The sequence below is a fragment of the Podarcis raffonei genome, chromosome 5, assembly GCF_027172205.1.
Source record: "Podarcis raffonei isolate rPodRaf1 chromosome 5, rPodRaf1.pri, whole genome shotgun sequence".
NCBI lineage: Eukaryota > Metazoa > Chordata > Lepidosauria > Squamata > Lacertidae > Podarcis > Podarcis raffonei.
Window position 1 is genome coordinate 66,458,909 of NC_070606.1, and position 25,894 is coordinate 66,484,802.

At 43.4% G+C, this 25,894-nt stretch overlaps 2 protein-coding genes across 3 annotated transcripts in view; one reads left to right on the forward strand and one right to left on the reverse strand.

Annotated features, from left to right (window-relative positions):
* The first annotated feature begins 115 nt into the window (after positions 1 to 115).
* On the forward strand, positions 116 to 4,943 carry MTERF4 (mitochondrial transcription termination factor 4). Of its 2 annotated transcripts, none has more exons than XM_053389933.1 (4): positions 116 to 230; positions 2,107 to 2,617; positions 3,435 to 3,619; positions 4,560 to 4,943. In XM_053389933.1, exons 1-4 carry the CDS (start codon positions 195 to 197, stop codon positions 4,911 to 4,913), a joined length of 1,086 nt encoding a protein of 361 aa, XP_053245908.1. In that variant the 5' UTR covers positions 116 to 194; the 3' UTR covers positions 4,914 to 4,943. The 2 variants fall into 2 exon arrangements, with proteins under 2 accessions (XP_053245908.1, XP_053245909.1); XM_053389934.1 differs by lacking the exon at positions 116 to 230 and adding an exon at positions 237 to 376.
* A 711-nt stretch (positions 4,944 to 5,654) lies between these two features.
* SNED1 (sushi, nidogen and EGF like domains 1) overlaps positions 5,655 to 25,894 on the reverse strand; it is a 70,755-nt gene continuing 50,515 nt past the window's right edge. The window contains exons 20-33 of the mRNA XM_053389932.1: positions 24,734 to 24,847; positions 24,434 to 24,547; positions 22,547 to 22,843; positions 19,147 to 19,330; positions 17,043 to 17,155; positions 16,028 to 16,306; positions 14,443 to 14,587; positions 14,229 to 14,311; positions 13,997 to 14,098; positions 12,032 to 12,148; positions 10,287 to 10,374; positions 9,602 to 9,685; positions 9,262 to 9,292; positions 5,655 to 8,038 (exon numbers count right to left, since the gene is read on the reverse strand). Coding sequence (XP_053245907.1) covers positions 9,271 to 9,292; positions 9,602 to 9,685; positions 10,287 to 10,374; positions 12,032 to 12,148; positions 13,997 to 14,098; positions 14,229 to 14,311; positions 14,443 to 14,587; positions 16,028 to 16,306; positions 17,043 to 17,155; positions 19,147 to 19,330; positions 22,547 to 22,843; positions 24,434 to 24,547; positions 24,734 to 24,847 — 1,742 coding nt within the window. The 3' untranslated portion in view covers positions 5,655 to 8,038; positions 9,262 to 9,270. The remainder of the gene's footprint in view (positions 8,039 to 9,261; positions 9,293 to 9,601; positions 9,686 to 10,286; positions 10,375 to 12,031; positions 12,149 to 13,996; positions 14,099 to 14,228; positions 14,312 to 14,442; positions 14,588 to 16,027; positions 16,307 to 17,042; positions 17,156 to 19,146; positions 19,331 to 22,546; positions 22,844 to 24,433; positions 24,548 to 24,733; positions 24,848 to 25,894) is intronic.

Below are 25,894 nucleotides of genomic sequence, written 5' to 3' on the forward strand. Positions count from 1 at the left end.
AGCTCAATTGCCCTCCGCATCGATCGGCCTAAACGCAGCCAGCTTTCTCCTGCACGGGAAGGGCCTAGGGAGGTCGCCCAGCCCTCAACCGTGCGGCGGAACTCTCCCTTCAGCTTCCGTTTCCGAGGGGGGAGGCGTTTGCCCGAACACCTTCCTCCTCTGAGAGCCTCGCGCCGGAGAGGAAACTTCGCAAGATGAGGGGCGCGCAGCTGGGGCGCTTCTGCGCGCAGGTAGGGAGGAGTCTTGGCGGCAGGGCTTGGCTGGGCCGGTAGAGATCTGGCCCCGAGGCGACGAGCCCTACCGAGAAACCCAGGCCCACCAGCACCAGCTTCTTCGCTGCCCCGTGGCGGATGTGCGAGAGACTCCCAGCTTCACGGTGGGAGACAGCCTAGACGGAGTGGAGCCCAAGCGTTACCTCTGCGCGTTGAGCCTCGCGTTCGTGGTAGCAGGCCGACACGCGAGATACACGCGTGTTCTTCTGCCTGCAGCCTCGCTCGTTCCTGCCCTTGCAGAGGCTTTTCTGGCACGGCTCTCATTAGAGTCCGTGGCGCTTTGCCCACTTCTCTTTCCGGTCGCCTCTTTAGAATTATTATTATTTTTTTTATTATACATTTGCTTATTGTATACCGCCTTTCCTCTGACAGAGACTCAAGGTGGCTTACAGATAAAATAAGAACAGCTAAATGTTGATTGGCAAGTAAAGAAGGGGGGAAAGTGCATAAAAGAATAATTTCTTGGATGCAAAGATCCAGGTTTGGGGCAAGTACTGTTTGGTGAGAGAACCCCAGCAGAGATCCCAAAATATGCAGCAAATATGATAGGAATTGTAGTCCAGCAACGTCTGGGGGGAACAATGGTTTCCCACCCCTGAAGTAAATAACAGCACTTTAATCACTGAATCATTGCAACAAGGGTGTATAGTAAGTTGGTATTGGTACCCCCATGTTACCTGTGGGGGTAGGATGGCAGCAAGAGAGAACAGTTTGCCTGAAAGGGCTTCTAGTCAATTAATGGCAACTTAGAGAGCGCCTTTCCTTTTCTGGTTGTGTGTTTTGGTTTGTTTGTGTTGTTTGAAATTTGATGTTTATGTTATTATAAGCTTAAGCTTCCAAGTAAACTTGGTGAAAAAAGATGGGACATACAAGCTTTTAAATGGATAAGTAATAGATTAGTTTTCACTGTTATACCCTCCTAAGGTATGCTTAGTGTTTCGTATGTGAATGGCTATCCTAAACTTAATTGGTAGAAGTAAGTTCCACCAAGTAAAATAGGACTTACTCCCAGGTATATATGTCCATAGTTAATTTGGAAAAAATTGCCATGTCTTTAACAATACAGTAGTTAATATAGTTTAGAATTGCCAGTCTGTAAGTAGGAATTGGAGGTGTTGGAAACTACCTTTTTAAACCATCTTCAGCTAACATTGTTGTAAATGGATTAAAATACTTTTAGTCCGCACTGTGATTTTGAGAGCATACTACTTTAGGGGATAGTGAGAGCTGCTTTGAAACTGGTGCTTTGCAAGTGTTGGCTAACAAGTGATCTGAGATGGATCAGCAGTGTAAGATTCATTGTATTTGTTACTTATACCAGACCGGATTGAGTTTTGTATATAGTAATCCATGACCCCTTTTATGATTATAAATCAATATTATTATTTGTCTTCATGGTGCTTGTGGGCATCACTGTAATACAAACACTGACAGAGTAAATGACCACCATGGACTCATACTACTAGTCTGATGGCTTGAAAAACTTGTTAGAATGACTGTGTGGTTTCATTTTTGCAAGGATGCTTTGGTCCCCTAAAGTTCCCTGATGCCTAAAGTTTTCTGAACAACACAATACAGTGGTACCTCTGGATGCGAACAGCATCCATTCCGGAGCCCGGTTCGCATCCTGAAGTGAACGTAACCCGCTTCTGCGCATGCGTGACATCATTTTGAGCATCTGTGCAGAAGCGAGCGGCGAAAACCGGAAGTAACGTGTTCCATTACTTCCGGGTCGCCGCGGAGTGCAACCCAAAAATGCTCAACCTGAAGTAACTTTAACCCGAGGTATGACTGTAATTTATAATATATTAAAATTTGTTGTCTGTTCCTTTAGGTCTTGCAGAAGCACAAATTTGTCCCCTTTGCCTGTCACTCTATCCAATTGTCTTATCTGAAGGCATCACCACTTGCCCTTGTATGCTCTCTTCAACACCTGGGCTGCAGATTGACTGGCACCAGTTCTTCTGGACAAAGTGAAGCAAATGTGTCCCATGGAAGCTGTAAAACAGACACCAATGAAGCCTCTCAGAAGCTTCTAGAGACTCTTGCTACTTCCCAAGTAGAGCCAGAGAGACCAGCTGATTTAGATCTCCTGAAGCTGGGGAAGGTGGCAGATCTATTCTTGGACATGGGGCTAAGACCTGCTCAGATAATACACTTGTTCAGCTTGCAGCCATATGCACCTCCTCAGCTCAGGTTGGCTGTAGTTTCAGAGCTCCTTCTTCTGGGTTTAAGCACAGACGCCACACTAAATGTCTTACAGAAGAGCCCTGAATTGCTGGGAATGTCATCAAAGCATATAAAGGACCGTGCAGATCTGCTGAGGAGGCTGGCGTTCAAGGAAGGTAATGCTTTCTCTGTGCTATGCAATGAGTGGAACATCTGTACCGTATTGTATGCTGTGGGCCATACTGGATTTTTGTAACCCTGTTTGGGGCCTGTAAGCATTATCTTTAACTCTTCTGGTGGGCATTATATGGAATAAATGACAGAAAATCTGATCTCTAGGAAAGGGTGCAAATTAAGTTGCGCATGCAGTGATAGGAACCATGGCTCCATTATGTTGATAGAAATAAATGTTCATCGATCACTTTATACATCACAGATTTAGATGGTCTTTTAAAGAAGATTAGATCCAGCTGTGAAAGTTTGGCCCACAATCGTAGGTGGAATGTAAAGGGCAAATCTGCATCTCCAGGTGCTCCCAGATGCTACAAATACAGCAGAAAAGGGAAAGTTTGAAACTGAATTGCAGATTTTAAAAGTGCTTGCATGATAAAACTTGGGTTAGAAAAGGATGTAAAAGCATAATTTTTCCTTTCAGGCTTTCTTCTAGTCCTCCAAATTTGTTTTATATGAAAAAGTTGTATTTCTCAGTCTAAAGAATTCCTTCTGTATTGTTAATCATTGTTTCATTTCTTTTTTCATTTGCTCCTCAGCGTTTCCTTTATTCCAGCATTGTGCAGTTGCAGTACATACACATGCAAATGCACAAAGTTCTGCACAATAAATAATGAGCCAGACATATACTCTGGAAACATTTTTAGCCTGAAGGACTGGGTGGCTGTATGTATAACAGGTACACAGGGAGTACTGAGGAGCAAACCAAAAAGTAAGCCTAGGGTATGATTGTTTATGTCTTTTTCCTCTTTATTTTAACAGTGGGCCTTAACCATATGGCAGTTCATTTCCCAAGAATTTTTACCTTGCCACAAAAGAGAATTGAGGTCATAGAGAATCTCCTCAAAGAAAAATGCCTTTTCTCTGTGCAGCAGATATCAAAAATTCTGCAAACATGCCCAAATATTTTGCTGGAGGAGCTAGGTGATGTGGAATACAAATTCCAGGTAATGTATGCTGCATTATATTTTCAGAAATTCATAATAGACAGGTTCTATATATCAAATATATAGTGTTAGTGCACATTCCCAGAGTGGATTAGCTGGTAAAGATCCAGTCGCAGTAGATCCCACTCACAGATCTTGCAAAGACCAAAGATACGTTTTAGCAGGGAGTTTCCATATAACTCATTTTTTAGAATGTGCTTTAAAAATAGGATCTTTTCTTTCCCCTCTTCCAAATACTGATATAGATAATGGAAGCTAGAATAAACTTTGCTTTTGTGCCTCCCATTCCATTGATTTGTTTCTAGAATCTCTCATGTGGGCCCTGAGAAATGTAACATTTGACTTTCCTCTGCTATCTAATGGACATGCTTTTGAATTTATTGCATTAAAGGCTGTGACTTCATATCTTTGGGTCACATCAAGTGATGGTCGTTTGTTGCACAACATATGCCTGCTTGTGCAATGGCATTTCAGGTTTCCCCCTCCTCCTGCAGCTCCCATGCATCCTGGGATCTGTTTGACCCACTCAAGATCTGGGAGGGGTTGCTGGGCTGCAAGGGGAAGAAGTGAGGAAACCATTTTGCAGACGCACACCCATCCATGCTGTGCTGTATCTCACTCTTAGTTTTGTATGGAATTTCTCTGGATGGCTACTCTTGTCTTAACCTTTGTTGCCACAACTGCTTCTTAAGGACTTCAGATGTTTTTCCAGTTTTAGGGGGGAAACATCATGAAATCCAGTGGCACTGGTGTTAGTGAACTAGTAACCTCCTTGATTTGACTATAAAGGCAGGAAAAGAGGCACAGTAGAGAAGCAAAGGTAAAGATCCCAAAACACGTTTAGCCAAATAATAAACCCTTTCCAGCCCTTGGTTCACAGTCTAGCATTGAATATTGATAATATCTTATTCAAGGTTTGATTCCTTCTTCTTTTTCTCAGTTTGCTTATTTCAGGATGGGGATTAAACACAGAGAAATCGTGAATTCTGGTTTGTTCCAAGCATCACTGGCTGAGATAAAAAACCGGGTTATTTTCTTGGAGCGGTTGGGACTCTTTCAAACTCCTGACAAGAAAGGACAGACCCAGGTTGTCAACCCCAAACTGAAAAGCATAATCAGAGCTTCTGAAAGTGACTTTATAGAAAAAATGGCCTGTTCCTCATTGGAAGAGTATAATATATTTAAGAAATTGCTGGCCCGTGAAGAAGAACGGAGGCGGAAAGAGGAAGAAGCGGCAGAGAAAAACGATCTCTCCGATTCAGAGAGTGATGGCGAAGGGTCTGATTCAGACTAAGTACATAAAATTTAAAAATCTCTGAAGTTTGGTACTGGTATAATCTGTTCAAGTCTAGAACATTGGCTTGAACATTGGGGAATGAAAATGCATCAGTTGTGTAAAAATGAGAGGTGGTGGTCAATAAGGGTAAAGTCTACTCAGCAGCTGTGTAAAAGCAATGGAACCCAAAATGTTTGTGATCTCCTGTCATTACTTTGGCTTGTTCCTTTAGAACCACTGAGAATCGTGGGGTAAGCTTGAGGTGGGAGTTCTCAAGTTGGACTGAGGAATTCCTCTACATCAGGGTCTCTCCAAACTCCCCACCCAACAAGGTCATGGATTATGGAAGTCCAAGAACATGTGAAGAGCCACAGGTTACCCACCTCTACTCTAGATGATAAGAATGCACTTCTTTTTAAGAATGGCAACAATTTTGTTTTTCTCTGAGGGACTTGAAATAGGCAATGCTAGGGATGGGTTGTCAAGGAAGATGAAATGCAGGCTGTGAAATAAAAAGTCAGATGTTCTCAGAACAGAGAAGTGGGTGTTGTGGGTTCTGTGAAGCAAAACACAGATAACGATTTATGGGAGAGGAAATGCGGGCCTAGGTGCAGTTTGTAAGCAGAAATTTCATGCTCAGGATAGCGAACAGCTTTTGCTGATTGTTGGTGGCTGACAACTGCTAAAATTGTTGGTAAAGGAACAGGATTTTGGTAGCCAACTGGCATCCTCACGTATTCTTAAAGAAAGCAGACTAGCTTTTAAATAAATTGTATTTTAATCTAAAATGCAAAACAAAATAACTTTGACAGAATAAAATCTTTTTTAGTTTATTGCTGCATTATATATGCCTCAATCTGGCTATAAAATACTGACTTGATACAGACTGTTCTACTTTAGACTGTGCCTGGGGGGAAAACCAGTGTTGCTGTGCGGCAGACAAGAAACTGGCTTTGAAGACCTCTCACTATCTTTGTCAATTTACTGGGCCTGGAAAGATGCGCTATTTAGCTGATGGGATTACTACCCCTTTCCTCCCCCACCCCCTTTTTTTGGACCTTGGAAGCTGTATTTTTAACAGTGAGATTGCCTCCATGTACCCTCAAGCCAATTAAACTGAAGCAGTTGGGATTTTAGTGCTTGTAAGTAAGACCGGAAACAAAACGTTGTAGCAGGTGGAGTGCTTCTGTTCAGTATTCCACCTCTTCATTCCAATTCTCACCTCCCATCAGCATTGTGTGGCCTCATGGCTGTTTTGGGGTTCTGTCCATTTTTAGTCATCCCCCCCATATGATTTTATTTTTGTACTTTTGCAAACCATTAAGTCCCCCCCCCCAAGCCTGGTGCTGTTTTGGCTACATAAGCTGCTCACAACCTGAACATCAGAAACAGAGGGCATGATAAATTCTCTACTTGCTAATGAAACATGAAAATGCATATTTTCTCAATGCCTAGGTTCATTGTGGCAGTACATGATTGGCTGCTCAGACAAATCAGTGCTTAAAATTCTAGAAAAGCTTAAAACGTAGTTTTAACACTACTCCGACAATGCAATCTGTGGTCCTTTGGTGTTGTGTCTACTCTTGCCAATCTATACAAGCTAGGCCTTCTTAAAAGTTCTCCTTTTCTTCTACTGCTCTTGAAGAAGCCTTCCCTGAATGAGAAATCCAGATTTCTATTTCTTTTCATAAAACGGCAAATTACAGAACATCCAACTGAAATGCTACAATTTGCAATGGGGAGAGTTTGGAGATCTTGTATTAGTCATATTAAGTATATGATTTTCTCTTACAGCCCATGCCTTTTGAGAAGGCTTGTAGTGAAAAATGCAGTTTCTGTGGGGAGGTGGATTCTTTAGCTAATACTGCTGCAAAACTTATGTAAATAATTGGAATAAACCTAAATGTTTATTGGTTCCAGTGAGCCCTTCTCCTAGAGGCTATCCTTTTGTGATATCTGTGGGAAGGGCCTTTTCCTGCTGGGTATGGTTAGTGCTATCCTTTGCTGAAGAAACTATATTTACAACACTTAAAGGCTGCCAGGATTAGCTTTCTAGGGAACAAGGCTGCTTCCCCCCTTTTTTTTCTTTTTTGCAATTGCCGAATGGGCTGCTAGAGAGCTACCAGCACTTATGGGAATAATAATAGGTAAACTGTAATTGAACCTCTGGCTGTATTAATTTATAAAATATACAGTGTATGTATATTAAACACAATTTTATATTTAGTCATACAAACTCGCAAATCTAGGAAATAGTAAGGCTCCTTGAGTAGCTGGCCATTCTTGGGAGTTGTAGCAAGTGAACATCTGGGAAGAAGGAAGAAATGCTCTGCTATTTTTCCTCCACTGGCATCACAATCCTGACTTAAATAGGAAAGCAATCTATTTACCCTTCATAGAGTGGTTAGAAGGGTTTTCAACTTTTTTAATTATTAAGGCATTGCATTTTCTAATAACTTTATGGAACAAGCATGTCCACAGGCTGAATAACTAAAAGCCTGTTTGATCTGTTGTTGAAAATGGATATAGACTTCTAGCTTCTGCAGCCCTTTCCCCCCTCCTCTAGAATAACTTTTGAAATGCTAGTAATTTGTTAGCAATAAAAAGGCACAGCAGTAGCTGGCTGTCAGATTTGTTGCTTTTCATTAACTAATCTTGCAAAGGGAAAAACAAAGGAAAAGAACCTAGTGTTTTTTAAAAGACACACTGTTTGCAAATGGGAGTGTTTTAGACTTGTGATTAGCTTTGACCATCCAATTTTATGCCAGGGTGGTTTTCCTTTTGGTTATAATCCAGAACATTTGTTTCAGGGCTTGCTTTTCTTTTAAGGTAGTCCAGTGGCCACAGATTATATAACCAGCTTCTCCATCACTGGTGAAACTTTAGGCTCTGCCCTTGCGGCAAGTGGCCCATATAGACTTCAATCCTGAGAGAGACTTTTCTAACATGTCACTCATCTTGTATAAATTCAGGTGCTATGAAGAAAGGTAAGCGGACCCTTATAATCCTGCCAAAGAGAGAGGTATATGGCTATTTGGTGAACACCTCCTGAACAAGGCAAAGGAAGAAAAGTTCATAGATCTTGCTGGAGGGTCTCTCCTTTTTTCCAATCCAGTTAGAAGAAATGTTGAGTGTTCTGGAACCTACAAAGGAAAAATAAAACACGACAGCTAACATTTAGATTATGTGTGCATGCATAAAACACAGGTACAAAGATTCTTTTCTTCCTCCATTTCACTACTAAAAAGTTTATTTCACTTGTGTTAAAAAGTTAACAAGCAGATTTACTCCTTATTCATATTTACACTGAACTCTTTAGTAAAATGTCAAAGTTCCACTGGTGAGCAGATCCTTGATATTCCCACAGCAAGAAGAATCCTGGTGAGGAATTCTGTTGGTATAGCTTTGGGATCCATTAATGAAATTTTTTATCGAGGGTAGAGAGACACAGTCACACTGAAAGAGCTTTGAAAGAAATACTGCTTTCAATGAGCAGAATCAAAGAACGCTAAAGGCTGCTTCTGACGTTTCATTCCTCAGCATGCGTAGGGAAGTAGGCAGAAAACTGGTTGACAATTATCTTTGTAATGTAGAAAGGTCAGGCTTAAGTGTCAGATATGTATAAACACTCTCGAGGTGTTCTCTGAAATTTTCTGAGATTGTCACTTTGTCATGTCTGAGCCTTCTGGTACTAAAGACGCCCAGCATCTGCCTGGAATAAAAGATCAGGGTGCTGTTTTCTTTGTCTCACTTACACCTTTCATGAAATCTTCTGTGGTAGTCAATAATCACTGCCACTTTTCCTTTAGTAGCAAGCTACCTACCCATCAATATTTTGAAGTTTTCTGCCAGCAAAGAGACTGCTCCACCATAGATGGAGCAAGATCCAGTTGCTCAGCCCTCCTCACCTCAGTAGGCCTGTGGCCTGGTGACACCAAGGAAAAATAAAGAATGATGGGGGCAAATCTTTCATAAGCTACTTTGAGAGCCTCTTGGAATACTTTAAATAAACAAATCAATCTAAATAAATAAAGCATTTGTTCACCATTATGATGCAGTTAGAGAACACCCACAACATCCTCAGCTGTGAAAACTTTTCAAAAGGAATTTGCTGCAAGTAGCAGGATAAAGGATATGCCCCACCCAGCGAGCTTCTAGATAACTTGTTCCTTACAAGATCCCTAACTCTAGCAGGGCTGGTGAAGCTATGGTCCTCAGCTATTGTTAAGACTTCAGCTCCCATCAGGGATGGGAGTTGTAGCCAGCTACTGAAGAGCCACAGATTCCTCAACCCTGTTCTGTGGTTTATCCAGCACAGAGGTTTATGGATCCCTCATTCCCTATATTTTCCTGCCAAGATACTTACTATATGGCTTCAGTGTCTGTTACTTTGTTTTCTGAAACAAACAAGAGAACGTTAAATCTATAAAACATTCAAACATACTCTGCTTGTTCTGAATGCTACTTTGCTCCAGCAGGATGTTGGGCAATGGCAGCAGAATTAAAGTAGCAATAATATTGACTGAGTAAATGATCACAGGTTTAAACACTCCAGCGGTCTAAACAACCCATAAGTTAACATCAAGATTAGATGGTTGCTGCTAACCTAAACCATCAGTAATGTCAGAAATCAGGAGTTGGCTATTGCATTCCAAGGGTTTCCCCCACAGCTATGACTTCCCACAAAGCCACCAACATTCCTTTACCTGCTGTGTGCCTTATTTGAAACAGTGCTCTCACAGCTCTCCTTGTAGCAGACATCCTGGTGCACTTTGTAGATCCTCTTGTATCTACCACAACAGCAAATGCAAGTTAAGAGTAGGAATGATGAAAAGTCTGCTTGGCTACTGTTGAATAGTATGTTGGTTGTGAACCTCTCACATAGCTTGGACCTCCCTAATTTCCACCAACATTCCTACTTTGACAGAGAAACCTACAGCACTAAATGGACATTTGTATATCCTCAAGTTCCTGTCTTTCCCCAAGTGCCCGCCCCTCCAAAACCACCGGCAGCCAAATTATGAGTTCCTCACCATTCCCTGAGTTGCTCACCATTTGCATCATTCATGATCTATCACATCTTAGAAGCTGCACAGCAATCACATTCTGCAACCATTTGTGTATGTCTGCACTACAAACTTCAGTTGGCTTACTGTCCACGTTTATTCCTGCCTCCTCTCTAGGATCCTAGAAACCATTTTTTTGATAGAACAGGGAATATTTAATTCACAGAATTCTTTGTATTTTCAGAGGTTCATGTACTTTTACCCCTGTGTATGGGGATTAATAGCAGGACAACAAAAATGGAATGTACAAGGCCCTATCATCTATCAAAATGGGACTGAGAGCTAATTTGATCTCTGAATTAATGTTCTGTGAGACAGTACTTACAGATAATGACAGACACCTCCTTCCCAGACTGGAAAGGATTTGGTTTCTGAGTAAAGCCGAGTACAAGACTGAGGCACCTTCTTGCAGGCTGAAGAGAGAAATTGGCATGGTTAGAGAAGGAGGGAGGACTATAATAAGCAGAGAGATATTTCAAGATCAATTTCTAAGCATTGTTAAATGTTCCTATTATTCAAAGGCAGGTTGACTTAGAACCAATGCCTTCTAAATTCATTCCTGTCCCAAGTGCTGGTGAGTGAAGGGAGATAAGCAGACCCATTAAACCAACAGTTTGGAAGGAGAGAGCACTGTATTCCCATACCCAAAAAAATCTTGACGTCTTCAGTAAGCGCCAGAAGTTCAACAGGGAAGAGGCCTCTCAGCTAAACTGAAAGGGAGCTCCATAAAACTGGGCCCTCCATCCTGAACACATGGCTCCTTATAAATACAAGTTATGCATCTGAGCCACAGGGGACCACTAACAGCAACCCCTTCAAAGACCTCAGTGATCAAGCAGGAATCTAAGGGATCAGGCAGTCCCTGAGTTACCCTACACTCAAGTTGCTAAGGGCCTTGTAAATTAATAACGAACCTCGAACCTGTTCCCAGTATCCTGTGGACAGCCAGCCCAACCTTTTGAGCACTGAAGTTATCTGCTTGCAGTGGTCTCTCCTTATTAACATAAAGAGTATAAGAATAGCCAACTAGAAACCAGGGAGCATAAGAGTACTCTCCCATCCTTTGGTTTCCAGCAACTGGTTCCATTGCTGCCTCTAGCTGTGGAGGTACAGCATAGCCATCATACCTAGTAGCATAGGTGCCAACTCCCTGGGTGCCTGAGCACCCACAAAATTCCCCATGAAGGGACTGGGCACCCACAGATTTTGGTGCCAGGGTTATTCATGCTGCATGGCACCCACGGCCCTGGGCACCCACGGCAGGGGGGCCAAGCTGACACTCCTGCCTAGTAGCCACTGATAGCCCTCTCCTCCATGAATTTGTCTAGTTCTCTTTTACAGCCATCCAAGTTGGTGGCCATCACTGCCTCCAGGGGGAGCAAGCTCTGTAGTTTGACTATGCACTGCACGAAGTGTTTTATCAACAGCCTGGGTGCAGCGTTTTGCACTAGCTAGAGCCTCCAGAACAGGCCCAAGGTAGTGCATTGTGATAATTGAGCCTTGATGTTACCATTGCATGAATTACTGTGGCCAGACTAACCCTGTCCACAAACAGCTGTAGCTGTCATGCCGGCTGTAGCTGGTAAAAGGCACTCCTAGCCACTGAGGCAACCAGAGCGTCCAGACAAAGATGGACCCAGAAGCACCCCAAAACTCTTCTTTCTGAGAGAACTCCATCCAGAATAGGCAACTGGCCGGTCTCCCAGATACAGGAACCACCAACCCACAGTGCCTTTGTATTGCATACACACTGGGAAAAGGGATGGTTGCCCACTTGGCTGCAGAGTGTAAAGCCTGGAATCAGAGTGACTCTTCTACTTGCAGTAGAGCAGGAACAACTGGGTGCTACTAATATTCACATGTTTTTAGTTGTTTTTAAAATTTTAACTTTTCTATTTTTAATTGTATTATTTTATCACTTGTTTTATCACTTCACCCTTTGATGCCCTGGGCTCCTTTAGGAGGAAGGTCAAGATTGACTAAACAATTAAAAATCATCCACATCTGGAAGCACCCATAGTATCATACCGTTAGAAGAGTCCAGAGAAGCCTGTGTTGTTCTTAACTCACCTAGTTCACATTGTCTGCCCTTGAATCCAGGATTGCAATCGCAGTGATAAGACTCTGGGCCAGCAACACAGGTCCCTCCATTTTGGCAGAAGTTTATGGAACAGTTTTGCTTGCCACCTGGTGAGGAAAGGGATAATAATAATAATAATAATAATAATAATAATAATAATAATAATAATATTTATACCCTGCCCTCCCCAGCCAGGGCCAGGCTCAGGGCAGCTAACACAAAATATAATATAAATTACAATTAATAAATAAATTACAAATATAAATTACAATAAAAAATAATAGAGAACAACAACAACAAACAATTAAAATACGGCTTAAAATACAGCTTAAAAATGCAGCCTCATTTTAGTAGTAGCTCATAAATCAAGACCATAAAGGGAGGAAACATCAGATATTCACCCAAGCCAGCTATCCATGCTGGTCCTACATGGGCCAGCAAAAAAGGGAAAATTTATGGCTGCATAAAGGAAGATATCCTGGAATTTGCACTCAACAGTTAAAGCATGCATGAATAGTACTTCCAGGCAACAGGCAGAGTACTATGTCTTACTTATGTTAGAAAGGAAAATGGGAGCTAGCATTCAGATTTGAGAGTAGGTGAATCAAAGGCAAGTTGCTCAGCTTTCTTCACAGTTACTTGCAAGTATGTCTGTCCTGTGTGCAGGAATGAGCCATGGGATCCTGCAGGGGCTGGGAAACTCCTCGGATGGTTCATTATTATGTCAAATCTTTAGGTGAGGGTGGGAATTGTCAGCTGCAATCGTTTACTGTAGCCAACCATGCAAGTGCCCAAGCTGGGATCATGAGTTAGTCCACCAAGCCAGAGAACAACCTTGTATATGACTAGTTTGCCCACATGCTGATTGGAAAAAAGCAGGAGTAAAAAAAAGTGTGTGAGAAAGTAAAAAGTCTTTTGCGCGCACACACTCTTCTATTGTGGTTTTTTTAAACAATATAAAACCTATTTCCTAGAGGTGAAAAGTGCAATGTAACGTACACATCATAAGGAGCAATCCCTAGTTCTTAGTTACTGGAAAGATTCTCCCCTTGCTCCAGCTATAAAACTTAGGACTGTCTGTGAAGTGTCCCCGAGATAACTTGTCACCCAAAACAATTTTCTTGCAGAAAAAAACAGTATTCAAGAAGTGCACTTTATTGTTAATGACAAATACATGTGCACATCCTTACATGTGTCTCTATTAAAACAGAAGCTTATTACTGTTTAACAGGCTATGCATAATTTTATCTTGCTGTTCCTTTCTATATCCCTGTGAACGTCACTACTGATCAGACATGGCCCATTTTTTGTTCGATTTGTTAGTGTAGTTAATGGTCCACATGACATCCCATCAGGGTATATACAGAGACCAATACTCAATCCCTGTGCATATTGCTCAGGATTACACATACAGCAGCAAGATAGCCTCCTTTAACCTCCTTAGTGTTATGCCTACAAAAATGTTCTAGACAATATATATATATTTGGATTGAGTAGTAGTTAGCTCATGGTCCACTGTTCAATTCACAGCAGTGAGATCCTATCAAAGAACACTAGACTAGACTGACGGGTGGTTTAAGTAGCAGTGAGAGTATATGACAAATAATAAAAAGGAGAGAAGTTCTATCTCTAGCTGGGCTCATCCAGCAATTACTATTTCTTTAGAACAAGAGAGTAATCCTAATTATTATCACAACAAATCTATTTCTCCCCTAAAGTGCCTGTTCCTTGAGGTGTTTCTCCAATGGAAGGTGGATGGCAACCCATTTGTGGAATTCCCCTGTTGCATACATTGTTATTCTTTTGGTGCCAGGCAAAGATGCTATCCCAGGCTTTTAAGTGTATTTTCATTTTTAGCAGACTTATATTTTATTTGTGCATTTTATTTGTGTGGCCTTGTACCATCTTTGACTTCTGGATTATTCCAGAGATGCTCGTTATCTCTTTAAACTTACTTTCCCTCTTGCTGTTCTCAGGTTCTGATAGATGCAGTGCCTGGCTGACCTGTTTGGTTGATTCCTCCCCATTTTCTTCCACTTTCATGGGAGCCTCAGGTTCTAGAAAAGGAAGCCAACAATACCTTAGCCTGAGGATTAGTGCGCCGCTAGGAGACAAAGAATACAAGTAGGGAGGAGACAAAGAATATTCTTTGCCGCTAGGAGACAAAGAATACAAGTAGGCACTTACGTGTTCTCACAGTGACAGATCTACTGGGCAAGTTGCTGAATTTAGTGGTGATCCTCCCTCTGCCATCCACTAGCTCTGTAAACCTTTAAAAAGAAAAACACTTGGACGTTCCCATACAGTGTCAGCTGAACTGACATACTCAGATTTCAGCATCTCATGAGTCGCAAGGTGTAATCTGTTTCATTTTGCATGGCAACTGAGGCCCATTCTTTACCTAGGTGCTTGTGAGGGTTCCTCAGGGGCATTGTGATCAGCAAGCAGACGCAGTTCTGGCAGGAATGCCGGGGGGACCCGGTTTCTCAGCACACGGGGATGCCCTGTTTGGCTCCAGCGCCTTTCTGGGGTGCCATCCTTCTGCACTGCAGACCAGAGAAGGTTATGTTTTACTGGGACTGAGTGAATCATGCCAGCTTTAATACAACTACACCAACTCCTTCTCCAGGTACAATTTAGGGTACGTCTATTAACCTATAAGGGATGTGGGTGGCGCTGTGGGTTAAACCACAGAGCCTAGGACTTGCCGATCAGAAGGTCAGTGGTTCAAATCCCCGCAACGGGGTTATCTCCCGTTGCTCGGTCCTTGCTCCTGCCAACCTAGAAGTTCGAAAGCACGTCAAAGTGCAAGTAGATAAATAGGTACCGCTCCGGAGCAAAGCTAAACGGCGTTTCTGTGCGCTGTTCTGGTTCGCCAGAAACGGCTTAGTCATGCTGGCCACATGACCCGGAAGCTGTACGCCGGCTCCCTCAGCCAGTAAAGCGAGATGAGCACCGCAACCCCAGAGTCGGCCATGACTGGACCTAATGGTCAGGGGTCCCTTTACCTTTACCTATTGACCTATAAAGCCCTAAATGGCTTAGGACTCAAGTACCTCAGGGACTGCCTCTTTACACTTGAACCTGCCCACATAATAAGATCTGCCTTGGAGACCCCTCTCCAGCTGGATCTCCTACTCCCTTAAAAATATTTACAGCAGTGGGTGTGATTAGGCTTTGGTGCGGTGGTGGTGGTAGTTTTATTTCTCAATGACCCTGCTCCCACACCAACAAAATAGCAGACAGCACAGTACTGTGGGAATGGGTTAAGTCCTCCGAAGGTCACAATTCTAATTGGATTCAGCCCTCTTCCTTGGCTGATTCTGTTGTTGAAAAACCACAATTTACTTGCTCTCTTAATATCTGCAAGGATATTAAATTCTAAATGAGCAAAAGCAAGGGGGGTGTTAAAGAGAACCTTTCTAATTTTGTAATTACTTGTTTCTTGCTCATTCATATATCCCCAGGGCAGCAGCATGTAAAATGGGTATTCTCTGCTCTCGCTTAGAAAATTCCTCATCACAGAGAATCACTATGGGCCAACACTATCTTTTGCTGTACAGTGGTACCTCTGGATGTGAACGGGATCCGTTTTGGAGCCCGTTCACATCCTGAAGTGAACATAAAACGCGACTGTGTGTCTGCGCATTTCGCCACTTTCGCGCATGCATGTGACGTCATTTTGTGCGTCTGCGCATGCGGCGAAACCCAGAAGCAATGCACTCTGTTACTTCCGGGTCGCCACGGAGCACAACCCGAAAATATTTAAGCTGAAGCGTATTCATCCCGAGGTATGACTGTAGATGGATCTCTCTCTCTCTCTCTCTCTCTCTCTCTCTCTCTCTCTCTCTCTCTCTCTCTCTCATGATATGTTGAATATACATGCTGACATCCTAAGAGGCTAGGGCCCACATAATGTCATATTACAAAAGAAACAAAAGGCTTGCAGGAAGCTATGAACATAGGAAATGGGAAGCTGGACTTACAGGCCGTAATGTACAGGTGGGCAGGCTCGCTAGTTACTTGTCCTTGATCTGTGTTTTGAACAGCCATCACTGATAAGCGATATCTTTGACCTGGGTTCAGGTCACGCACTGTGTAGGAAGACAGCTTCCCATTGGGCACATAGCGGCTCTTCACACTTTGACTGGTGGTGACATTGATTATGTAACCTTCCACCGTGCCAACCAGGGGCTGTTCCCAGACCATCTGAACAGAGGTGGCTGTGACTCTGGATGCCGTGAGGTTTCTAGGAGGAAGAGGTCCTGTTCAGGGAGAAGGAGGAAGATCAATGTGGAAATCCTTTCAATTGCCCTTTACTCTTCTCATCCACTGGGCAGTTGAAACAAGGGGCAGGGAGCCCTTGGAGGCATAACTGTTCTCTTTCCACCATGCTTTCTCAGATGGTTAAACAAAGGTGCCCTCTTAGGCTGCTGCAAGCCTCTGGGTGGCTCAGTTGTTATTTGGCCACTGGGATTCTACCAAGAAACAGGCATTGCATTCCCACAGAAGAAAGAGAAACTGTTCAGAGACATGGGGACAAAGGAGGGACTGTCATAGGCACTATCCAAAGGATGCCTGTAACAGCTCTGCAGGGAACCTCTACCATAGAACTGCTAGTTGCACTTGCAAAAGGAAGTTTCCAAATTTAGCAGGTACCTCCTTAAAGTGCTTCAGAAATCTAGCAAAAAAAGTTTGATAGTTGCAGTTGTGCAACATTAAATATAAAATGGACATATACACACACGGAAAAGAGCTTTTCAGTTATTCTGAACATATATTAATGAAAAGTAGTATGGTACATAGCCTTATAGGAGTTTGTTGTTAAATAGGACTCTTGTACCTGACTCTCCCTTAAGCATTTTGCGCTCCAACTCTGAAGCTAATGCTCAGGCCAAGTACGATTCACCACAGGGGAAAAAGTGCTTTTAAAAAGTTGGTTAGTGGGCAATAAAGGTGGGGAGGCAAGAAGCAAGTCGAGAAATTTTCTATCAAACTCACGTGTCCACACGTAGACGGGTGCAGTAGCAAAGCTCTCAGTGGGATGGTCTTCTGCACTGAGGCCACTCAAGGTCCACATGTGAATAAGATACTTCTGCCCTGGCTGAAGGTCCCTGTTGGAAGATTAGAAACGCTGGGTAAGTCTCAGTCAGATGCTATGATTTGGGAACAAAGAACAAGCTTATTGACTGCTGCTGAGTCAGAGACTTGCATAAACTACCCACTCAGATAGAAATGTGAACAAATATCTACTGCACACAGAGAGCTGTTGAATGCATGAGGCAAATACCTGAAAGCAATGTCAATTCCAAATTCCTTTCCGTCCCATCTGAGCCTCAAATTATTTCTAATTGAAGAGTCTCAAGTTATACCTCGGAGCTCAGGGCAATGAAACAAGCTGGGAGATGGCTTGAACGCAAGTGGAAGAAAACACTGGTGAGGGCTCATCATCTAGCCTAACAGCAGTAGTGAAGGCAGCAAAGAAGTCATCTACTGTTGCCTCCACTGCATCCTCACTATGCCATCTGGCAGAGCTTTTCCAGATAGTACAGTCTGGCCCAAAGGAAGTAGCAGAACTGACAGTAGCTCACTGTGACTTGTTTGCAAAGCATTTTGAGGATAAAATCAATTGACTCCGCTGTTAGAACAGATAAATCTCAAGAGGTGCCCAGAGTACAGTCTACTCTTGTTGTGTTGAATGTGTTTCATGTGTTTCATTTGGTAAGGCTCAAGGATCTGGACAAGGTGTGTGGATCCATCAGGGTGACCACTTGCACTCTGGACCCTTGTCCCTCTTGGCTGATAAAAAAGTAGGAGCTGCCTGGGCCAGAGAGGTGATTAATGGCTCCTTGCAAAAGGGGGTGGTCCCTGCCATGGTAAAATCTTAAGTCATTACTGACCAGTTGCCACTCTCCCTTTCTTGGTTAAGGTTATTGAGCAGGTGGTCACAGACCTGATCCAGGCACTTTGGGAGGAAACTGATTTTCTAGATCCAGTTCAATCAGGGTTTTGGCAAAGAAACGACTTGGTCACCCTTTTTGATTATTATCTCTGGCAAGAGAGAGACGGTGTCCCTGTTAATTTCTCCTTGACCTCTCAGTTGCTTTCAATACCATCAACCATGGTAACCTTCTGGAGCAGCTGCCTGAGTTGGTGGCACTACTTTGCAGTGGTTCTGGTTCTACTTTGATTATCATTTCCAGAGGATGATATTTGGGGAGTGCTCTTCAGCCCCATGGAGGGTTCCTCAGAGTTCAATTTTATCCCCCATGCTGCTTAACATCTACATGAAATTGTTGAGTGGGGTCACCTGATGCTTTGAAGTATATTGTCAAACAAAACTCTACTTCTTACACCTGTATATGTGGATGTGCTGGACTGTGGTCTTGCCTTGATTCAGATAAGACTGAGGCACTGTTAGTGGGCATTTCCCTAGACCAAATGGATGGGAAGTGGCATGATCTTGACGTAGCTACATACCCTCTGAAGGGGCAGGTATATAACTTGGGGGTACTTCTGGATTCATTGCTGTCGCTTGCGGATCAGGTAGCCTTGGTGGTGCGGAGTGCCCTCCACCAGCTTGGTAGCACAGCTGCACCCCTATCTGGACAGGGGTAGCCTAAATTCTGTTGTCTATGCTCTAGTAACCTCTAGGTTAGATTACTACAACACATTATACATGGGGCAGCTTCTGAAGACGGTTTGGAAACTTCAGCTGGTACAACATTCAGCAGCCAGGTTGCTGTTTGAGCATTATAACACCAATTCTGGCTTGATTGCATGGGCTGCCGATTAGTTTCTGGGCCCAATTCAAAGTGCTGGTTTTGACCTATAAAGCCTTAAATAGCTTAGGACCACAAGGGAAGGGAGAGTGCTCTTGTACTGAGTCCTGCTTGTGGGTTTCCCACAGGCATCTGGTTGGCCACTGTGAGAACAGGATGCTGGGCTAGGTAGCCCAATGGCCAAATCCAGCAGGGTCTTTTTATGTTCTTCATTGCCTCCCAGCACCACTGACTGGCTAAGTAACAAGCCACCACCTGACCTACTTTCATTCACCATCACCTCCCTCCCTCCACCCCCAGGAAGTCTCTTGCTTCTTGCTCACCAGAATGTGTATTTTGTCACTGTATTGTTTAACTCCACAGCACGATCCTCCACATCATCCGGCTGCCGTATGGACACACGCACCTTGCTGACCGTAGCGTACTTGAGCCTATGGAGAGCCCATTGCACAGTAATGGTTGTAGCAGTCACATTGGCAATTTCAAATCCCTCCACTGGGTGAGGTCCTGGCAGGATGAGAGAGGGGAAACGCAGGAGGCGGTTACAACTCACCCCACTTGACAGTGACACACTCACTTGATCCTCATGGGTGAGCCCTGCCCCGCTGGAGGCCTCCTTCTCATCTCAGTAGTTTCCTACAGAAGAAAAGGGTCAGTCTGGGCTTTCTGGCAAGACTTCTACAGCAGAGGGCTCCCTCCCTTACTGGGAGTATAGGACATGACATCTTGCAACCTCATGGGACCCTTCTTTGCATTCAAGGGTCACCCATAAGACACCATATGGCACAGTCACTTAGTAAAGTTGGTGTTGCGTAGTGGTTAGTGTTAAGGGTAGGGCCTGGGAGACCATGGTTCAAATCCCCACTCAGACATAAAGCTCACTAGGTGATAGGACCATAGAGTTGATGTTGGACCAGTCATAGTTTCTCCAGGTTGCTGTGAGTATAAAATGGAGGAGAACCAGGCATGCCACCTTGAGCTCCTTAGCCCACATGGATGGCAATACCTAGGAAGGGTGAGTTATGCTTCCCATGCAGCAGAGTCCAATACAGCTAACCCCTACCTAAAAGAGCTTTAATGCCAAATCACACAGAGGATTAGCATAGCCAGGATAAACCTACAATTTATAGAAACCACAGAATGCCCCAGACATCAAGGTAGGCTCTCTCAGCAGACACTGCCACCATACTTATTCAAAGCATGATTTCTTCTATTTACAGGCTCCATATAACCTCATAGTGGTGAGGGAGATGAAGGGCTTGCTATGTATGAACCATGTACAGCGTTTGGCTTGTTCTTGACTGGTAACAGCAAGATGTTCCTATGAATACGCTAAGTGATTTGTCAAAACTGAGATCTGCCGATGTGGTGTTACCAGCTGATTGCCCAAGAGCATTAAAAAAAAAGCTTGATGGTATAAATCTGTGAACTAAGGCTCCGTCCAGATGGGCAGCTTCCTGTGTGGCCAACTTAATGCTGTAGGACTAAAGCAGAAGTGAGTAGGAAAGTAGTTAAAAGCAAAGGGTGCTAACTAGTATGGGAGTAAGACACATCATATGCATGCAAATATCCCACAAGCTATAGAAGGAGTTAGAAGGCTACAGAGGAATGCATATGGCAAATCTGCAGCACTGTTTCCTATAAATTATCTGTGCACCAGGATTGTTCAGTCAGTATCACTCAACCAATCCTGCTAGTTCCGTCATGTGAAACAGTACAATCCCCATCCCATTAAGGTTGACAAAGTGGCATAACTGACATGGGGGAGAAACCACACTTGCATATGGAAATGCCTAAAGTAATGGATTGTTACAGGCTAAACTGATGATGGACAACTATCAGTGAAGCCTTTTCCATATAATTCTTAAAGGATTACAAAGCAGCAAAAGTCTCTGATGGTGAATGATGGGAGACTCTCAGCTCCCTCAACAGTTCATGGGATATACACATTAGTTATAGCAAGGAGGTTTTAAGCAGGCTTCCTCAACCTCGGCCCTCCTGATGTTTTGAGACTACAATTCCCATCATCCCTGACCACTGGTCCTGCCAGCTAGGGATCATGGGAGTTGTAGGCCAAAAACATCTGGTGGGCCGAGGTTGAGGAAGCCTGGTTTTAAGCATAATGTGTGCTCTGTATTAAAGGCCTCCAACTTCAGCTGGTTGACAAGAAATATGTACAGCACAATAGACGAAGAGATTGGCGCAATGGTCTATCTGGTTCTTTCGAAACAGTGAGCATCACTAAGAATTTCAGAGTAAAATAATAACAGTTATGCAATAAATCTACCCTCAGGGTGGTTTCTTTCTGGCTTTATCAGTTCATGCCCTTGAGGCAGAGATATTTTCCCTCCTCTAGGAAAAAAAGTCTATTGTTTGCGACATCTCTCAGGGCAGCCTCATTACCTAATATAAAATTTCTGCTTCACTTCTCCTTTTGCTTTTAATTATTATCTTGTTGCAGGTTATAAGAGCATAAAATCCTCTTCTTTCATCAGGTTTCAATATGCTGTCTTTCAATTTTACTGAATGCTCCTTGCATGTTTTGTTAAAGTCTAGAGAAGTGTTGGGGGGGAGCATTCAGTAAAATTGAAAGTCGGGGGGGGGGGGGAGAGAGTGCAAGCAGATCTTCCCCAAGATCATTTGTCATTTTGTTGGCATCTGTTTTCCCTACCAAAAAAAGAAATTCAATCATACTCTCTGATTAGATGGAATTTCCCTTGCCCGCCAGGACTCTACTTTGAGCAAACATACATTCCAAACGAGCATAACTATACAGTGGAATTATCCACTGTTGTGATTCCACTATATTTTTTATTCCTTTTCTTAGAAATTCTATGCTTAAAAAAAGATAAATAAAAAAGCCAGCTATTACATATAGTTCAGAGACCACTACTGAGGCTTAGCGAAGAAAGCTAGGCACAGAGTGCTATCAGGGAACAAGCACTTTAACACCTTGTTGGGGGCATTTCAAACACCACTAGAAAAACCCAAATACCCACCATCTATTAGTGGTCTGAAGATCTTACGTCCATTTTGACATCTGAACATATCTTATAATCGACAATCTCATTTGGACACAAATTTCAATGGCTTATATAAATGTATATGTTTAAATAAGTCTGATGCATCATTCTTAACTTTTTAATGGATTGTTGGATTCTTCATGTTAATGGGAATGGATATTGCATTTCCCCCTTCATTTTTTTCTCCTTCTTCCTTTTACAATATTTGCTATGCACCTAAAGCAAAATCCAAGCAATTTAGCCTCTTCTGGACTCTATTACATCATTATACTTAAAGGATTAGTAGACACTGAGAAACAAGATGTTCTTCTACAAATGTTTCTCGAGTGACAATTGTGTGGGGTGTGGCAATTGTTTTGTTTCGGAGATGCAACTTCCACTACATATTTCTTTTTAACAGATGACACTGCAGGAGAACAAGTACCGGGGGTGGAGGAGTGGAAATTCATGGGTGCAGGCCAATGTTTTTGTGTTTTGAATATATAAACTTAATTTGTTGTGTGACAGCAATGACACTGGATTGATAGGGAAGAAACTCCTCTTATAAACAAAAGACATTGTGCTCTGTTGTTCCATATCGCTTGGGAAACGTGCTGTGTGCCTCTATGGGTCTGAAAGAGACCTGCAAACACAGTTGCCTCACTGCTGGAGCCAGGCATTTCTGCACCCACCACTCTATCCCGCTGAATGAGCTACTCACTAGTACGAGTGACGAGCATGACGGGCCTGCTGATATCATTCTTGTTGTTCGATTTGCGTTTGACTGAAAAGACAGAAATATTGTAGGCTTTGCCGGAGGCTAGTGCCCGCAAATGGTGGGCAGCACGGCTTCGGTCCACATAATCAGTCCAGCGGTAAGAGCCGTCGAAGGATACGTACGTCACGGCGTAGCCATCAATCATTTGCTTGGCAGCCGGGTCCATGGGAGGGCGCCAAGAGATTGTCAGCCCTGTCTCCTCCACCTTTTCCACCTTTAATGACGTTGGTGGCAGCAGCTCTTCAGGGTGTCAATGCAAATGAAAGAAAAGGAAGCATAATACATGTTAACAAACAGAATTATTGCCCTCCCTCATCTCATTATCGTATTTTTCATACAAGAGGAAGCAGGTAAGGCAGCCTTCCCCAATCTTGGGTCTCCAGTTGCTGTTGGATTCCAACCCCCATCATTCCCATCCAGCGTGGGGACCCAAGGTTGGGGAATGCATAGTTTATGATTAATATAAACTTAATATATTAAGGCAAGACTGGCAGAATGCTAGCGTTAAACATGCTGTGTTTCAAATATGGAATTCTGAACTGCATTAACTTTCATAACTTTTTTGAGGCGATACTGAGTATGCAGATCTGCAAAGAGAATCCACATCACATGGTGCATTATGAGCACAACAGATGGGAATGTGCTCGTCTACTTTGCCACAGTGGGAACAAGTTCTTGATGAGCATTCATACTGGGTAGTAATGCTACAGCAAGGTTCTGTGGGCCCTTGGCTCCCATTAGTTTACTCATTTGACTCTTAAGATCTAGCACTGGATCCTTGAATGATATTCTCTTCTGGTTTCAGTTCAGTTCAACTGGACAGGAATCACCAAAGTAACCCAACTTTCAACAAACATATATGAAGCCCTTCACAGCTTGGGACCGGTTTACTTCTGGGATTGCCTTACACCATATATGCCCATTCAGCTGATTTGATCTGTGAAACTGGCAGTGTTAAGGTGCCATGTAATACTTGTTCTGCATTTGTAAGAAATTGGTCTTTTCATGTGGCATCACCTACTACACTTTAGAAATCCCTGACTATTGACATCTGGCAGGCACCTTCACTTTATTCTTTTCTTTTTGGTGCCTGATGAAAACATTTTTTGTTTAGAAAAAATAGAAGTTGCATGTTTAGACATATAGAAGTTGCATGTGTTTTAGTTCTTTTAAGTTGATGCTGATTTTAATCACCTTCTGAATAGGTTTGCTTTGCGTTTTGTAAAATACAATGTTGGTTTGAATGTTGTGTTTTTCTTCCTTTTCTTTTGTAGTTTACTACTGTTATTTGTAGGGGGCCGCGGGTGGCGCTGTGGGTAAAAGCCTCAGCGCCTAGGGCTTGCCGATCGAAAGGTCGGCGGTTCGAATCCCCGCGGCGGGGTGCGCTCCCGTTGCTCGGTCCCAGCGCCTGCCAACCTAGCAGTTCGAAAGCACCCCCGGGTGCAAGTAGATAAATAGGGACCGCTTACTAGCAGGAAGGTAAATGGCATTTCCATGTGCTGTGCTGGCTCGCCAGATGCAGCTTGTCACGCTGTCCATGTGACCCGGAAGTGTCTTCGGACAGCGCTGGCCCCCGGCCTCTTAAGTGAGATGGGCGCACAACCCTAGAGTCTGTCAAGACTGGCCCGTACAGGCAGGGGTACCTTTACCTTTACCTTTACTGTTATTTGTAAAATATAAAAAGTGATGTTATTCATTTTGAAAAACTCAATTAAAAAACCCAACCTATTTTAAAAGGATTTTATTGCCTGCTATATGTCTACCATTTTCTGGGATCAGCATGGTTAGCAATGACTCTATTTCAGACAACTATGGAAATGGCTTTTTTACCTTTCTCACAGTTGTTGCCTGTATAGCCCACTTTGCAGGTACAGATGTGAGATCCGTTACTGGGCAGGCAGTAGCCTCTGCTCCCACAGGGGTTGGAGAAACAGGGGTCACTAGCTGGGGAAGAAGTGCAAAACGAACAGTTCAGAACAGTGGTTCTTCAAGACAGTGCAGGCTCCCTTAGGAAAATATGTCAGGAGAGGATCAGACTAAATACTGTCCCCCCCCCAAATCTACCTTTCCTAAAAGGCTACTAAGAACCTTTGCATGTACTACGTGTGCTCCCATTCTATATCAGCTTACCTATTTCACAATGGTAGCCAAAGAAGCCCTCTGGGCAGACACACAGGTAGGAGCCACTGTAATTTTCGCAATCTCCTCCGTTCCGACAAGGGTTTGATTCACAGGCATCCACTTCTGGAGGGCATAAATACACTCACTCAGATATCTGTAGGAGGTGTCACATGGAATTAAGAGGATGACTCTGCATCTGGTGGAGAATCCCTTGCAAAGATGCCTGCTGTAGTACAGTGCATTAGCTCCATGTGAAAACCCTCCCTGGGGCCATCCATCTGCACAGTATATTAATCTCCCCGGTAAATAAGAAATCAGCAGAAATTCAAGATAGATGGTGGCATGTTTCCTTAAGCCTGTCTAATTGCTGCTTACATGCAGCACCAAACCATTTACTTCTGAGTTACAGAATTTCCTGTTCAAGATTTTGCATACCTCTTATTAGACCATAGCCACTCACTACAGATGAGTTGCTTCCATGGGGAGACCTTGGCTGCGTACACCTATCTACAACATTAGCCACAATCTATATCTAAGTAAAGGTAAAGGGACCCCTGACCATTAGGTCCAGTCATGACCGACTCTGGGGTTGCGGTGCTCATCTCACTTTATTGGCCAAGGGAGCCGGCATACAGCTTCTGGGTCATGTGGCCAGCATGACTAAGCCGCTTCTGGCGAACCAGAGCAGTGCATGGAAACACCGTTTACCTTCCCGCTGGAGCGGCACCTATCTACTTGCACTTTGATGTGCTTTCGAACTGCTAGGTTGGTAGGAGCTGGGACCGAGCAACGGGAGCTCACCCCGTCGCGGGGATTCAAACCGCCAACCTTCTGATCGGCAAGCCCTAGGCTCTGTGGTTTAACCCACAGCGCCACCCACGTCCCTATCTATCCTGTATCTATTCTATCATGAAATGCAGCACTTGGATGTTTTCCCCAGAAGCCAGCTTTGATCCAAATTGAGGAAAAGAACAACCTTGCTATTTTTTAAAGTTGATAATGTGTATTAGCCAGCTAGTGCATGACACCATGCTGTCTGAAACCTTCTGAGTTAGAAAGGTCTTTAAATAGCATTTTCTATGGGTTAGAATAATGCTAATTTTCGTATGACTACTGTGTGAGGCTCACACAGCCTATGGCAGCTGAATTGGTTAAAGAAAATAACTCAGG